Raw genomic sequence first — 18,332 nt, 5'->3', positions numbered from 1 at the left:
GAAAGCACGAGGTTATTGCGCGGACGTAAATATTCACTCGTGCGCTCCGCGCACTCGTGAAAATATATTCGTCCGCGCAATAACCTCGTGCTTTCTGATTCGTTAGAAAAACACACGTGTGTGGTCTTGCATATGTATATTATTTCTTTGTGCGCTGACGCTGTGGTATTTTCAGGTCTTGTATTTTATGTCGCTGTAGTATAATATGTCCTTGTAGGCTGTGGTATATTATTTCCTGGTGCGTTACTAAGACCAGAAATCTAGAATTTTGCAGGCATTGGAAACTTCATCCACGAAAGGGCGTACCAATGCTTAAGCAATATCTGATATACAGACTTAACAAGATTTTTTTTCCATTATACAACTTGGAGTTGCAACATCAAAATTTTGACACACTTAAGCCAGCGATGTCAACTGTTTTACATGTTTGCCGATAGTTTAAATACGGCAGTGTAAACGTAAACGTTTTTATGTAAGTCAGACGAGTTTTTAATGTTGAATGATAATTACACTAACGCATTATGAGAAAAAGAATGAAATCCTTGCAAAAGAACAACATTGTTTTTTTGTTTTTATCAATTCATTTACGCTGAAATGTCTGTTTGTGTGTGCAGTCTGTGAAAAAAATGTGTGGAGTTATATATAAAAGAAAAATAAAACGGTTGATATTTTGATATCAAAGTATACAGTGAAATAATGTAAAGTATGTAAACTGCATCACAGCAGCAATACATCCAGACAAATCCGAACTCAAAATGTTAGAGGGAAAATGCTACAACATACAACTGTACTTTGTCATGTTCGGGTCACACATAAGTTCGTGTGAGAATCCAATCTTTACTCATATCACGCCAGCCCACACAAAACAGGATCTACAAAATGAACACCCTTTTGCAGTTTCTATACTAAGCTATCATTTAGAGATGATCCTTTCCCTGAGGAAGACTGGAGATGGACTGTTGCGTTAAACTACTAACATATTGCATTTTTACCGTCGTCCGTAGGCATGGCATCTCCCTTTTCTTTTCCTACTTTTCTGCAAAACGAAATAAAACTTTCATTAACACAATTTACATTCGAATCGTCGTAATATTTATTGCATGCAGGAGATGCATACATAAAAAGTTGAACGAAGTATTTAAGTATGTCTATTCAATATACATTGATTAAATCGTAAATATTTAAATAATCTGTTAATTATACATCATCACAAAAATCGGTTCAAACAACTGTTGCATTACTTGCCCTAACACAACTTAATAATTGTTATTTATCATTATACTACAAGTAATTGATACAGAGGATAGATGAAATCGCATGCATGTTGATACTGTATATTCCCTTTCTTACTTGGACTTGTTGCTTATGGTTTCTTCAATGGTTTGAGGTAGGGGTTTCCCTGCTGTCTCTGGAAGTATTAGGGCAAGGGCTCCAGCCAGGACCGATAGAATTCCAAACAACACGAGAGGCAGGGGAATCCAAACCAACCGGAGTTCTAGAATAATAGGCGCCAGCATTCCACCAATTTTAGCAGTCATAGAAGACACGCCCATGCCGGCATTTCTATAGGATGAACGGGGGATCAGAAGCCATGTTATAGTATAAATATAACATTGATATAAAGAGAACGGAACACAGTTTATGAAATAAGATAAAAAATATTTATGCAAAGACACATGTTTTCGGTTCTGCCTTGCCTGTGGTTTTTATTTTTCGAATGTTTTTTTACATCTACATCAAACAGACATTACACACATACTCTCACTTGTAGACAGAAGCACGCGTTTCTCAATCATCATCCTTTATATACATTGACAAGCATCGTCCCTATCATCATCATCATCATCAACAACATCATCATCATCGTCCATACACATCATCATCATCATCATCATCATCATCATCGTCATATATACACTTTTACCAGTATCATAATCAAATCTATACACATTAACAAACATCAACATCATCATCATAATATATACATGACGAGCATCTTCTTCATCATCATCATCATCATCATCATCATCATCTTTGTATAATGTTAAACATCATCAGACGAGAATTGTCTTCCTTCAGCTTGTGTCCCAGGTTCCATGATGAATTCATTATATAAGAACTGATCGTAGATGATCTGAATGTCTGGGTCAAAATATTTAAAATGAAGAAATGTATTAGGAAACTATAGGTAGATTGATTGAAATTCTAATTAGGTTGATAATTACCTTACAACCGTTGGGAACACTTCCGCTGTCATTAAATAAATGATCGCGTACGATGCAGTGATTCCAAATTTTCCAATCATTGCAAATGTGACCTTGACTGCTACCAAATCTATATAAAAGATTTTTGAAAATCACATTAAACTTTACCTTAAAAATGAAGACAAGCATGTTGGATACAATATGCTTAAGTCAGATGTCTTACATAAATCAACTTGACAAGTTTAACTTAAATTATTTTAACAGTTCAAACATTGTTTTAAGAAGGTTTTAAGACACATTCTTGTTTAATAATATCTGCGTGAGAATCAAACACGAAGAACGGTCTCAATAGAAAAGTTATGTATCAATAAAATGGTCCATACCGCTTGGTACAAAACCGGATACTATACAGGATAAGCCCCCGACAACCATGGTTCCACATAACGGCCAACGTCTCCCCAGTTTGTTAAGGAAAAGAACACAGAGGACATAGGCGGGGATCTCCACAGCCCCGGCTATACAGAAGTTGATATATGGGTCCCCTCCAAGGTTACCCGTTCCAAGGGAAAGACCGTAGTACACCATAGCATTGACAAACCTGAAATTAAGCTCCAAATTATAATTGTGGTCAGTGAAATTGTAAATTTTAATCATAGCGTCAGACAAAGATAAATATTGAAAAAAAAATCGTTGTACAAAAAAAACAAAAAAATATTGGAGAGTATATCAACACAAAAGGAAAGACAATTTGAGAAACTGACAGTTCGCCGAAAAAAACCGGAAGGCAAACACAAGATCCGAAAGCGTCCGAAAACAAAAGATAAGCGAGACAAATACAAGATCCGAAGGCGTCCGAAAACAAAAGGTAAGCGAGACAAACACAAGATCCGAAGGCGTCCGAAAACAAAAGGTAAGCGAGGCAAACACAAGATCCGAAGGCGTCCGAAATCAAAAGGTAAGCGAGACAAACACAAGATCCGAAGGCGTCCGAAAACAAAAGGTAAGCGAGGCAAACACAAGAACCGAAGGTGTCTCAAAACAAAAGTTAAGGCAAGGCAAACACAAGAACCGAAGGCGTCCGAAAACAAAAGGTAAGGCAAGGCAAACACAATATCCGAAGGCGTCCGATAACAAAAGGGAGAAAATAAAACGACAAAACAAGGAAGGAAAAATATAACAGCACCACAGGGTACACCACAAAAAAACGACAATTACAGGAACTTAAACTAAACTAGAGCAAAGAGACAACAATATAACCCAGGAAACATCGAAACACATAGTGAACACAACAACAAAAAATGCAGGTAACAAAAACAAAAAGGATAATAATAGCAAAAACCGAGGAAAATAAAAAACAAAAGGGAAAACAACAGCAGGAGCCGAGGGGACATCAACAGAAAGGGAATTACAAACAAAGGTACACTTAAAAAGGGGGAGGCAGTTAATAAAAACAATAATGAAGTTATAATAAACATGAAACTGTAGAGCTATTTCTTCAAAACAAGACGTGCATCAAGACATGCATTAATTAATGAGATAATTATAGACAGAGGCGTTATAACCTATGACACACACATACCAGTTGAACCAGACGTTGATGGAAATGGCCAGCATCGGTAATGGTCGAAACAGATCAATAAACGTGTACTTCCGGCCATCTGCCACTTCCGCCTGCTCTTTTTCGTCATTGAGATTCTCCAGCATTGTGTCGGTGAGCTCCACATTATTCACTCTGGCAACATTCTTGATTATTGTTGTAGCGTCTTCTATTTTGTTTTTGGACAAAAGCCACCGAATGGATTCCGGCAGTATGCTGAAATGGTATCACCGTAAGATCAATACTCAGTTGACTTTCAGTGTAAAGTATGTTCAGGCTATATGGTAACTTCAGCAACAAAAACTATCTTCTCAAAGGGGTTCTATAGTAAGAAACTAGTGTAATGATTTAATGAATGATAATTTGGAATATGTTCACTAATGAACGGCACAATCCAAATGCAATAAAGTGCATTTATAATAAAAATTCTAAAATGGTTTAAGAGATATGAACAATCAACACAAATACAGCGTCAAATGTAACCTAAAATACCGGTATTAACAGATAACACGCTCGTTTAAAAAATAAGGATAAGCACAACGTTCATACTATAAGCTATGTATCATATATCTCAGAGTTCATAGTAAACATATACTTAAAATTTCAAAAAAAAAAATTCAACGGAATTTCAAGAAAAGATCAATATTTCTATTTCTGTATTACCAATAAGGTAGTCAGATTTAGATCAAACATACCATAGATACACGGAGAAGAGCACCACCGGAAGTGTAATCACCAGTTCTATGTAGCGCCAGTGTCGGATATAATAGGACATCAGGGAAAGAGCCATGTACCCGATACTATAGAAACCCTGGATCATAAATCCCGCCATTACTCGATACTGTGGTGCCACCAGCTCAGTACCTACAATATTCATTTATCTTCATTTTACTGAGAGTCAAAAAACAGGAGGGGTCCTTAAACTCCCGAATCCCCCAGTAATCTGCACTGAAAAGAATAGTTGATGATAAATTATATAGTAAGTTAATTACATTACATTTGTATTAGGGAGACACTACTAACGTTTAATGTATGGGTGAAGGGCATATCCGTTTACCTATTATTTTACACAATTTCTAAAAAAAACATTAACACTTACCTGATGCTTTTTACAAAGCATCAAACAGCACATAGGAATTGGTCAAACAAAACATAAGAATGGGTCGAAGAGCATAACGGTTATATGGGAGAGCTCTACTTCTGTAAAAAGGTATGAAACCGGTATAAGTTATTTGGCATTGAGTAGTATTTTGATATTCTATGTACTGAACCGCATTCAGATACACGTTACATACTTTTAATTAATTGTTGCACTAATCATTCAATAGTATACGTTGCTTTGTTCATTTTTTATGTTGTCGGCATACATATAAGCAGGGTATATATATTTTTTTTTAAATCCTTTGTGTTGTGTGGGTAGAAAATTGACCGGTGCGCGAGGTTGACAATATTCTAGTCTGATGACATGACATATCAGGATTTTAATTGACGTACAATCGACATGGGTCATGATCAGTCACCGTTCATAAGCATCAACACAGCCGCACTGGAGAATACAACGGCCGTAATATCTGCTAAGTAAACATAACCTAATCGGAGACTCTGGCTATCTCCCTACTATCTCCCACCTATAAATATAACAGCTATTTCGGTACATTTGGCACTCTGTAGATCTTCTATCGACCTGGTGCATTGACCTTTTTGTTCTATCGTGCTCTATGCATGATGTCGTTACAATTGTGCGCATGTAATGTTGTTTAAAACATTGTATAAGGAACTAGAGCTATCAGAACTTTAAAGTAAATTTTAAAATATTTAAAGATTTTTTTTAGATCATGTTAAAACCTTGATTTTAACAAAAAGAAATGTAAATGTAAAATAATATCACTACGTCACACAGTAGGAACCGTACTCACAAGGACACAAAATATAGTAAGAAGCTAAACGTACACATGGTGAACGCGACCAAGTACAAGCCCGTTTGTGCTGCCCCCTGCAGGATATAAAACGGAATGAAAACAGCCATGGAGGGAGCTGCTGACGCTACACATCCGGCTACCAGAAGTGACAGAAGACCTGAAAGGAACATCGGTTTCCGCCCAAATCTGAAAAAATAGAACACATTATTTTTTTGACGTCAATGAAGCAGATACACTTACCCTTCTGGAACACCTGGTCTTATTCTCGTTGTACTTTTCAATGGTCTCTATATAACTATTTACTTTGTTCATATTTTGCCCTGATTTCATCGATTTTCAGTTCGAATAATATTTTTATTCACACTGTTTATTTTAATGTGTATATATATTTTTCGTTCAAAAAACAGCAACGTTTTATAAATACGTGATGTTATAGGATGAAGTATTACAATTCCAACAGCTATTCAGTTGACGAAAGTTCAACACAATTTGAAATACTTTATTGTAACGTACATGTCTGATAGCTGCCCAAATACAACAGAGCCGATTACTCGACCAAAGAAGTAGAGGGTCTTTGCTGTACTTCGTAGCCAGGCCTGACTGCATACCAGATCGAACTATGGACATAAATGGACATACAACAATCAAACACTTCAACATTACACATGTCTCATACCGCACATAACGCATACACACATAAAACCGAATAAAAAACATGCAATATGCATATGAACATTAATATAATAATAATTTTCCAGTTTTTGCATAATATCATTCATAATTCAAATATGCCGATATCATATTTTTGTTCGGGTATTGACGTTGCGGTATAGCTGTACTTGATTATTTTGGAGAAAACAAACTGCATGCTCCTACTGCTGGGTAAAAAAGTGGCATAAACATGACGGGTGACAAACTGCAAGATAATGACGTCATTCCTACCTCAGATACAATGGTCGGTCCGTACACATCCTGAGAATACTCCCAGTCCGTGCAGGACTCGGTGGACAGGCTGGAATCGCCCGTCACCTTTGATCCATCAATGGTGAGATTTCCATTCACTATCAAATCATATGTTTGCGAGGGACTGTAAATTGAACATCCTTTCCCTGAATTTCGCAGAAACCTTTCCCAGTCTTCAAAAGTTGTATTAGCAAACTCCTTTCTTGAAAGGTTTGTTTGACCGATTCTACATTGATAACCCGGTTTAGCACCAACAAACACCATGTTCATGGCGTGAAATGCACACAGAATTCCCACTAAGCATATCAGAAACAGACGGATCTTTTGGTAACGTCCGAATCCACCAAGTATCAGCAGCAAATCGTCAAAATGCATGACTTCTGTTTAGGTGTTCAGCACAATTAAATCGCCGTGTCTATGTCCACGTTGGTCGTCGCTATCTCTCCTGTTAAAAAATGCTCAGAGTTCCGCTGTAATATTAAAAAGCATTGTTAGTTTAATTATTTTTAAATTTACCGATACAATCAAAGAAATCAGTTTGTAACAGATTTCGGTCACTGCATAAAAACCGAATAATACACATAAGTATTAAGTATCATTGTTATTTTTAATTATACATGGATGTAAAATATTTTATAAATATTAAAATTACAACAGACTTTTCATTTCCTGACATTCAAAATCATAACCCTAACACTTACATAAAATAATATGTTATTATTCCGGTAAATGCCCTTCAAAAGAGACCTTCATTTAATTTAGCATTAAGCTCCTTAGGAGTGATACACCAGACCCAGCCCGTTCAATCAGTTATGACGAAAAAATCGGTATTATCCGTTTAAAAGCTGATGACATTTAGAATAACCGTATCTAGAAATATAACATAATCAATTATAATGATTAAGGCTACAGTAAAATATACATTTCCTGTAATTCAAAACACACGGTCAAATAATATATATACAAATTATATTATACGAATGAAGCTTAGTGGATTTAGTACAATTATCACCCCTGTGCAAAGGCCGGGGGCGACTCGCTACTTACTGCTGTCTGACGATCGCGAGTACAACACAAAATGTGTGTCCGCAATGGATCGGTCTCTCAGTGCCCTACAAGATAACATTAAGAACGAAACAAACACAAACAATGTATTGACTTCGTTTAAAATAGGTCAAGGCATGATAACGGTTAAGATGTGGCCTGGAGACGGAAATAAGCACATGTCTTCTCATTGGAACGTTTAAAACGTTTAAAACCCTGTACACGAACGGCTACCTGAGGAAGCAAACAGGGACCATTGATTACAAAATAAAGAATGGTAATTTCCGTGTCAACATATTCATGCTACATATACATATCAAACAATAAAGTTGAAATTATTTTAGCAGGGGAACATATCAATATAAACGCGTCACGGATTTTCATTTAATAATAATTCAATTATATCCTAACTATCTAAAAAGAAAAAAAAGAAAAAAAAAGCTGGTCATTTTGTTCAGTCACCCCAAATCTGAAATATTGTAAGTATTGTAATATATTTGGAAAACAATTACAATTTCATATCGCTACTGTTTTATTCGGCCGGCGGCGGTTGCACTAGCCTTGCCCAAGTCCGATATTTAATTTTTTCATTCGATTCAAGCATATGTGATTTCTTAATCTGAGAAATATAAACATTAATGCCAACACGATGGCTAATTCTGATGCGGATTATAAACACTTAAGACAGGTTATAGGATACAACATACGTGTAGCTCGAAACACTGGGCTCGTTATTCACTGAATAGATACGTATAACACGGACTGTCTATAGTATTTTACGTGATGACGAAGAACAGAAATAAGCTGAGGGTAAAGTCCATAGTACATGTGTACAATATCAAGGGTAAACAAGTAGTCTACGAACGGTTAATTAACTTCTATGTCAGTTACATGATAACGGAAATAAATTAACCTTTCTGGTGTAAACATTGTTAAATGATGTTGTATGTAAAACATGTTGATGAATATGCGCCAAACATAGTATGAAGGGGACGACATGCATAAGTAGTCAATTTAGTATGACAGAAAACAAAAAGAGAGTGTGAAAGGACGGTCTTGGTCACTAGTGGTCGCTAGTGGTCAACACATTCCTAATTCCTAACCAGTACTTGTATACTTAAAACTTTCAATGTGACACGATTGATAGTGATGTAATACTGGATCTAGTGCACCTCAATAGTACATTACATGTTCTCTATGTGCTCAGACGTTCGTTCATTTCATCAGTTTCAAGGTAATTAAGTAGACTAAAGTGGATTATGTTCACGTTTGTCATCGAAAAAGGAAAGTGGAGATGGGTTTTTGGGGGAGGGGGTTTAAAAAACACTGTTGTTTATGAAAAGAATGACCCGTTTTGGGTACAATGATGTTATCGTGCTGCCTGTGTAAGTGTATGTAAATGTACCGGTATGTACGTGTATGTTAATGTACCGGTATGTACGTGTTTGTAAATGTGCCTATGTACGCCTATATAAATGTACCTATGTACGTGTATGTTTATCTGCCTATGTACGTGTATGTTCAATAAATGTGATCGTGTAAGTGTATGTAAATGTGCCTATGTATGTGATATAAATGTACCTATGTACGTGTATGTAAATGTACCGGTATGTACGTGTATGAAAGTGTGCCTATAGCTATGTATGTGATATTAATGAACCTATGTACGTGATATGAATGTACCTATGTATGTGATATGAATGTGCCTATGTACGTGTATGTTAATGTGCCTATGTACGTGTATGTAAATGTACCGGTATGTACGTGTATGAAAGTGTGCCTATGTATGTGATATTAATGAACCTATGTACGTGATATGAATGTACCTATGTATGTTATATGAATGTGCCTATGTACGTGTATGTTAATGTGCCTATGTACGTGTATGTAAATGTACCGGTATGTACGTGTATGAAAGTGTGCCTATGTATGTGATATTAATGAACCTATGTACGTGATATGAATGTACCTATGTATGTTATATGAATGTGCCTATGTACGTGTATGTTAATGTGCCTATGTACGTGTATGTAAATGTGCCTATGTACGTGTATGTTAATGTACCGGTATGTACGTGTATGTTAATGCGTCTATGTACGTGTATGTAAATGTGCCTATGTACGTGTATGTAAATGTGCCTATGTACGTGTATGAGTATTTGTCTACATTCATGTTCAGAATCGTAGGACTTTACTGTACTTAAGTTCGGTCTTTGTAGTTATATCTATATTTTCTAAAACAATACACCTACTAGTATGGCTTGATGGTGTAACATTCAGCTTACAATCCCCCATATAAATGGAGGTACTATTTGGGAATCACGCGATAAGGATGATCCCCCTCCCCCCAAGATATTTATGAAAAGTTTGTAAGAAGTACAGTGTAATAGGTAAAAGTATTCCCGGAAATGACCTAATACTATACTGCAATGACTCGGCCAAGTTTAATCATTCGTCTGTACAGGGCCTGTCTGCCTTTTTATTTCGTCATCTCGCTTTCTGGCAACTAACCCGCAGATTCACTAATTATAATATATCGATCGAGATACCAACCTTTTCAATGCAGAGCAATTATGAAGGTAGACAACTCTTATAGCTATACATTTCACAAATCTTTACAAATCCTTACTTACCGAATATTGTCAGTGTTTACATTCCGTCCAGGACGTCATCGTATTGTCCTTTTACTGCCTGACCTTAGATCCAGACTACACTGGTCACGTGTCCTGTACTGCTCTCATGCTGAATCACAATCCTCCTCCGGCGCGAGTACGTATACGGACCACATCGATTAGTTAAAGATGCACGTTTCGAAATGAATGGATGTTCAGGGGGCCCTCACGGATAGGTCGGTATTTTGACAGAAGTACTAAAGATTAGGTCAGTGTGAAATGTGTTCTCGTAGTTGATTGTATTGTTTTCCCTTTATTGAGAAATGGGTGTATATCATTAGGAGAAGTGAATAGACAATAGCGTAACTTAATTAGAGCGCATTGACGTATCGATTTTGTATTAGTGTCAATTATGTTATTATGTAATGAAAGACACCACCTGTGCATGCGTAACTCGATCAGCTTATGCAACTTTTTCTGGACCAGGTGAGGTTAGTTCAAATATGTATTTATGTGACAGTATTGTGCGGTGCCGGTTATGTCCAGATCTATATGGTACACCTGTTTGTCTATTTGGTTCACTTGTTTGTCTATATGGTTTACTTGTTAATTTATTTGGTACACCTGTTTGACTATTTGGTACACCTGTTTGACTATTTAGTACACATGTTTGTCTATATGGTACACCTGTTTGTCTATTTAGTATACATGTTTATCTATTTGGTACAACTGTTTGCCAAATTGGTACACATGTTTGTCTATATGGTACACCTGTCTATATGATACACCTGTTTCTCTTATTGGTACACCTGTTTGTCTATTTAGTACACATGTTTGTCTATTTGGTACACATGTTTATCTATTTGGTACACATGTTTATCTATTTGGTACACCTGTTTGTCTATTTGGTACACATATTTGTCTATATGGTACACCTGTCTATATGGTACACATGTTTGTCTATATGGCACACCTGTTTGTCTATTTAGTACACATGTTTGTCTATTTGGTACATCTGTTTGCCTATATGGTACACCTGTTTCTCTTATTGGTGCACCTGTTTGTCTATTTAGTACACATGTTTGTCTATTTGGTACACTTGTTTGTCTATATGGTACACCTGATTCTCCTATTGGTACACCTGTTTGTCTATTTAGTACACATGTTTGTCTATTTGGTACACATGTTTATCTATTTGGTACACATGTTTATCTATTTGGTACACCTGTTTGTCTATTTGGTACACATATTTGTCTATATGGTACACCTGTCTATATGGTACACATGTTTGTCTATATGGTACACCTGTTTGTCTATTTAGTACACATGTTTGTCTATTTGGCACACCTGTTTGTCTATATGGTACACCTGTTTCTCTTATTGGTGCACCTGTTTGTCTATTTAGTACACATGTTTGTCTATTTGGTACACTTGTTTGTGTATATGGTACACCTGTTTCTCTTATTGGTACACTTGTTTGTCTATTTAGTACACCTGTTTGTCTATTTGGTACACTTGTTTGTCTATATGGTACACATATTTTTTATATGGTACTCCTGTCTATATGTACTCCTTTATGCCTTTAAGTCTATTTAGTACACCTGTTTATATGGTACACCTGTTTGTCTATATGGTACACTTGTCTATATGGTGCAACTGTTTGTCTATATGGTACACTTGTCTATATGGTGCAACTGTTTGTCTATATGGTACACTTGTCTATATGGTACAACTGTTTGTCTATATGGTACACTTGTCTATATGGTACACCTGTTTGTCTATTTAGTACACATGTTTGTCTATTTGGCACACCTGTTTGTCTATATGGTACACCTGTCTATATGGTACGCCTGTTTGTCTATATGGTACACTTGTCTATATGGTGCAACTGTTTGTCTATATGGTACACTTGTCTATATGGTACACCTGTTTGTCTATATGGTTCACCTGTCTATATGGTACACCTGTTTGTCTATATGGTTCACCTGTCTATATGGTACACCTGTTTGTATGGTTCACCTGTTTGTCTATATGGTACACCTGTTTGTATAGTACACCTCTTTGTTTATATGGTACACCTGTCTATATGGTAAGCCTTTTTGTCTATTTGGTACACCTGTTTGTCTATATGGTACACCTGTCTGTCTATTTGGTACGTACTTTTTTATATGGTACTCCTGTCCATATGATATACCTTTATGTCTTATTGGTACACCTGTTTATATGGTTCACCTGTTTGTCTATATGGTACATCTGTTTGTCTATATGGTACACCTGTCTTTATGGTACACCTGTTTGTCTATATGGTACACATGTTTGTCTATACGGTACACCTGTTTGTATAGTACACCTGTTTGTTTGTATGGTACACCTGTCTATATGGTAAACCTTTTTGTCTATTTGGTACACCTGTTTGTCTATATGTTACACCTGTCTGTCTATTTGGTACGTACTTTTTTATATGGTACTCCTGTCCATATGATATACCTTTATGTCTTATTGGTACACCTGTTTATATGGTTCACCTGTTTGTCTATATGGTACATCTGTTTGTCTATATGGTACACCTGTCTTTATGGTACACCTGTTTGTCTATATGGTACACATGTTTGTCTATATGGTACACCTGTCTATATGGTAAACCTTCTTATTGGTACACATGTTTGTCTATATGGAACACCTGTCTATATGGTACACCTGTTTGTATGGTTCACCTGTTTGTCTATATGGTACACCTGTTTGTATGGTACACCTATCTGTCTATATGGTACTCCTGTTTGTCTATTTGGTACACATGTTTATTTATTTGGTACACCTGATTATCTATAAGGTACACCTGTTTGTCTATATGGTACACCTGTTTGTATGGTACCCCTGTTTGTCTATATGGTACACCTGTCTATATAGACAAACAGGTGTACCATATAGATAATCAGGTGTACCAAATAAATAATCATGTGTCCCAAATAGACAAACATGTGTACCATATAGACAAATAGGTGTATCATATAGACAAATAGGTGTACCATATAGACAGAGAGGCGTACCAAATAGAAAACACGTGTACCAAATAGACAAACAGGTGTACCATATAAATAAGTGTACCATATAGACAAACAGGTGTACCATAAAGACAGGTGTACCATATAGACAAACAGATGTACCATATAGACAAACAGGTGTACCATATAAACAGGTGTACCAATAAGACATAAAGGTATATCATATGGACAGGAGTACCATATAAAAAAGTACGTACCAAATAGACAGACAGGTGTAACATATAGACAAACAGGTGTACCAAATAGACAAAAAGGTTTACCATATAGACAGGTGTACCATACAAACAAACAGGTGTACTATACAAACAGGTGTACACATGTTTGTCTATATGGTACACCTGTCTATATGATACACCTGTTTCTCTTATTGGTACACCTGTTTGTCTATTTAGTACACATGTTTGTTTATTTGGTACACTTGTTTGTCTATATGGTACACATATTTTTTATATGGTACTCCTCTCTATATGTACTCCTTTATGCCTTTAAGTCTATTTAGTACGCCTGTTTATATGGTACACCTGTTTGTCTATATGGTTCACCTGTCTATATGGTACACCTGTTTGTATGGTACACCTGTTTGTCTATATGGTACACATGTTTGTCTATATGGTACACCTGTTTGTATAGTACACCTGTTTGTTTATATGGTACACCTGTCTATATGGTAAACCTTTTTGTCTATTTGGTACACCTGTTTGTCTATATGTTACACCTGTCTGTCTATTTGGTACGTACTTTTTTATATGGTACTCCTGTCCATATGATATACCTTTATGTCTTATTGGTACACCTGTTTATATGGTACACCTGTTTGTCTATATGGTACATCTGTTTGTCTATATGGTACACCTGTCTTTATGGTACACCTGTTTGTCTATATGGTACACTTATTTATATGGTACACCTGTTTGTCTATTTGGTACACATGTTTATCAATTTGGTACACATTTTTATCTATTTGGTACACCTGTTTGCCTATATGATACACCTGTTTGTCTTTTTGGTACACATGATGGTCTATTTGGTACGCCTGTCTGTCTTTATGGTACACCTGTTTGTCTATTTCGTAATCCTGTTTGTCTATTTGGTACACGTGTTTTCTATTTGGTTCACCTATTTGTCTATATGGTACTCCTGTTTGTCTATTTGGTACAACTGATTGTCTTTTTGGTACAATTGTTTGTCTATTTGGTACGTCTGTCTGTTTATATGGTACACCTATTTGTCTATATGGTATACCTATTTGTCTATATGGTATACCTATTTGTCTATATGGTATAACTATTTGTCTAAATGGTACGCCTGTCTGTCTATATGGTACACTCGTTTATCTATTTGGTACACCTGTTTGTCTATATGGTACACCTGTTTGTCTATATGGTACATCTGTTTATATGGTACACCTGTTTGTCTATATGATACACTTGTCTATATGGTACACCTGTTCGTCTATTTGGTACACAGGTTTATCTATTTGGTACACCTGTTTGTCTATATGGTACACCTGTCTATATGATACATTTGTCTATATGGTACACCTGTTTGTCTTTATGGTACATCTGTCTATATGGTACACCTGTTTGTCTATATGGTACACCTGTTTGTATGGTACACCTGTTTGTCTATTTGGTACATATGTTTATCAATTTGGTACACCTGTTTGTCTCTATGGTACACCTGTCTATATGGTACACTTGTCTATATGGTACACCTGTTTGTCTATATGGTACCCCTGTTTGTATGGTACACTTGTTTGTCTATATGGCACAACTCTCTATATGGTACACCTGTTTGTCTATTTGGTACACATTTTTATCTATTTGGTACACCTGTTTGCCTATATGGTACACCTGTTTGTCGTTTTGGTACACATGTTTGTCTGTTTGGTACGCCTGTCTGTCTTTATGGTACACCTGTTTGTCTATTTGGTACACGTGTTTTCTATTTGGTACGCCTCTCTGTCTATATGGTACACCTATTTGTCTATATGGTAAACCTATTTGTCTATATGATATACCTATTTGTCTATATGGTATACCTATTTGTCTAAATGGTACGCCTGTCTGTCTATATGGTACACTCGTTTATCTATTTGGTACACCTGTTTGTCTATATGGTACACCTGTTTGTCTATATGGTACATCTGTTTATATGGTACACCTGTTTGTCTATATGGTACACCTGTCTATATAGTACACCTGTTTGTCTATTTGGTACACAGGTTTATCTATTTGGTGCACCTTTTTGTCTATATGGTACACCTGTCTATATGATACGTTTGTCTATATGGTACACCTGTTTGTCTTTACGGTACACCTGTCTATATGGTACACCTGTTTGTCTATATGGTACACCTGTTTGCATGGTACACCTGTTTGTCTATATGGCACAACTCTCTATATGGTACACATGTTTGTCTATTTGGAACACATGTTTATCTATTTGGTACACCTGTTTGCCTATATGGTACACCTGTTTGTCTTTTTGGTACACATGTTTGTCTATTTGGTACGCCTGTCTGTCTATATGGTACACCTGTTTGTCTATTTCGTAATCCTGTTTGTCTATTTGGTACACGTGTTTTCTATTTGGTACACTTATTCGTCTATATGGTACTCCTGTTTGTCTATTTGGTACACCTATTTGTCTTTTTGGTAAGCCTCTCTGTCTATATGGTACACCTATTTGTCTATATGGTATACCTATTTGTCTATATGATAAACCTATTTGTCTATATGGTATACCTATTTGTCTAAATGGTACGCCTTTCTGTCTATATGGTACACTCGTTTATCTATTTGGTACACCTGCTTATCTATTGGTACACCTGTTTGTCTATATGGTACACCTGTTTGTCAATAGGTAGCAGTATACTGTAGAAGTGGCCCGACTCTGATAAACAAGGCACATGTCGAGGAAATGTAAACACAGCGGATTTACCCTACACAACACATGTATACATGTATATATATTTGTAAACTGCATTACATTTACAATACATATAAAGTACTGAGAAGTGTATAAACCTCTTTTTTCTATGTATGTCACTTGTTGTAAAACAATGGTTACCACATCAAAAATTACCAAAAATTGCTATTTTCAACCCAAAATTTGACCCCCGCAACTAGTATTTTTTTCCTAAGCTCTGTCTGAAATTAAAAATTACCTACCTGGTTGCAGAATTGTCTGGGTCCCAGTAAAGTTGTAAAACTTGTTTTTTTGCAATTTTGCGTCGTGTGCTGTTGTTAAAATTTTACCTCTTGTAAAGCTAGCTTTTCATGTGTACGCACCCTTTCGGATTATGGCCAAAATTTTATTCTCGAACCAAAAAAATCTTCTTTCTTTTTTACAAATGTGAAGCTCACATAGCCCACTTCATCATGCTTATACCAATTTTAGTACAGTTTTATTTTTAATTTTTTTTTACATATCATTATACAGGGGTTAGCCATTTAACAAAAATATCACCCATGGCCACAACCCTCTACTGTACTCTGCTACCTTATACATCACTTTTTTTTCCCCAAAATTTAATCAAAACCTTTTAAATGTCTGGAAAATGCGACAATGAACACAATGATGTATCCGTTTCCTTTCTCACTTTAATAGTGACCGAGTAATATGAATTCTCCTGAAAAGTGTATTTACCAATTCTGCTCTCAAACTACCAACAAAGGGAGGTAATCTGAAAAATGAAAACTTGAATAGGTTTGTAGTTTTCATGAATAAAATTTCTTTTTGGGTGAAATATGATGCCTTGAGATCATGTGCATGTAGAAAACAAACAGTACAGTGATACTATGATGTTACTGTCTTGTTTGATGACGTCATAGTAACTGTGATGTCATCATAACTATGACGTCATCAATGGGCATCTATGACATCATCGAGGATCACTGATATCAAAATATTGAACACTAGGAAACCCATCTCAACAACAAACTAGCAACAGACACACTTCCCGTAACCGATGAACAGCACAGAAATGTAAGATATTCTGAGAAATCAGACAAGTGCCACCATAGCAACCGTTATTTACTTTCCTCGCCTAGAATTGACAGTGACCCTCAGAAATTGTTCATTTAACATATTTCGCTAGAAAAAAAAGATTTTCTTCAGCTGTAATTATGGAAATAAAATTTATTGACATTACTGACTTTGCTTATTTCATCTGTATGCTGAATCAAGTGGAAAAAAACATCTAAAATAGTGTAATTAAAATGAAAACAGATATTTTACCCATTTTTACCCATTTTCAATAAATACAACTTTATGTATTAGTAACCATGGCTACCGGGTGCTGAACTGAGTGAAACAGACTGAAATCTAGTATGAATGCATCAGGAGATAGCCTGTGAACTATTTGATGTTTGGTATCAACTTTACCAATAACATAATTGACACATATGTGATGAATTGCAGAATTTCACAAGTGCCTGTGAAAGCGCGAGTTACCTCTCTTTATACATCCACAGGTAACAGGCTAATGACCTATATATAGACCAATCTATGTAACGGGTTTTTTGGCGTTTTTGAGTAGTTTTAAGTATTAATGAATGAAAGTGAAGCTGAATCAAGCATAAAAAGGGATTTTTTCAGAAAAAATCAAGTTCTATGTGTATATGGTAGCAGAATACAGTAGAAATGGCCCGACTCTGATAAACAAGGCACATGTCGAGGAAATGTAAACACAGCGGTTTTACCCTACACAACACATGTATACATGTATATATATTTGTAAACTGCATTACATTTACAATACATATAAAGCACTGAGAAGTGTATAAACCTCTTTTTTCTATGTATGTCACTTGTGTGAAAACCATGGTTACCACATCAAAAATTACCAAAAAATGCCAAAAAATGCTATTTTTAACCCAAAATTTGACCCCCGCAACTAGTAATTTTTTTCCTAAGCTCTGTCTGAAA

The 18,332-nt window shown here is 35.9% G+C and overlaps 1 protein-coding gene across 3 annotated transcripts; it reads right to left on the bottom strand.

Annotated features, from left to right (window-relative positions):
* Positions 1-112: 112 nt before the first annotated feature.
* Positions 113-10,539, bottom strand: LOC110449808 (organic cation transporter protein-like). 3 transcript variants are annotated; one of them, XM_021496902.1, is made up of 11 exons: positions 10,360-10,539; positions 7,731-7,795; positions 6,663-7,153; positions 6,234-6,337; positions 5,752-5,906; positions 4,497-4,665; positions 3,784-4,017; positions 2,588-2,802; positions 2,226-2,334; positions 1,351-1,563; positions 113-1,036 (listed from the first exon to the last, which is right to left on the bottom strand). In XM_021496902.1, exons 3-11 carry the CDS (start codon positions 7,056-7,058, stop codon positions 973-975), a joined length of 1,659 nt encoding a protein of 552 aa, XP_021352577.1. In that variant the 5' UTR covers positions 7,059-7,153; positions 7,731-7,795; positions 10,360-10,539; the 3' UTR covers positions 113-972. The 3 variants fall into 3 exon arrangements, with proteins under 3 accessions (XP_021352577.1, XP_021352580.1, XP_021352579.1); XM_021496905.1 differs by lacking the exon at positions 7,731-7,795; XM_021496904.1 differs by lacking the exon at positions 10,360-10,539 and having other exon boundaries at positions 7,731-8,099.
* Between the last annotated feature and the right edge of the window lie 7,793 nt (positions 10,540-18,332).

This window comes from Mizuhopecten yessoensis, unplaced genomic scaffold (assembly GCF_002113885.1).
Source record: "Mizuhopecten yessoensis strain PY_sf001 unplaced genomic scaffold, ASM211388v2 scaffold4823, whole genome shotgun sequence".
NCBI lineage: Eukaryota > Metazoa > Mollusca > Bivalvia > Pectinida > Pectinidae > Mizuhopecten > Mizuhopecten yessoensis.
The sequence above is the reverse complement of the archived record's forward strand: the minus strand, read 5'-3'. Positions and strand labels throughout refer to the sequence as shown.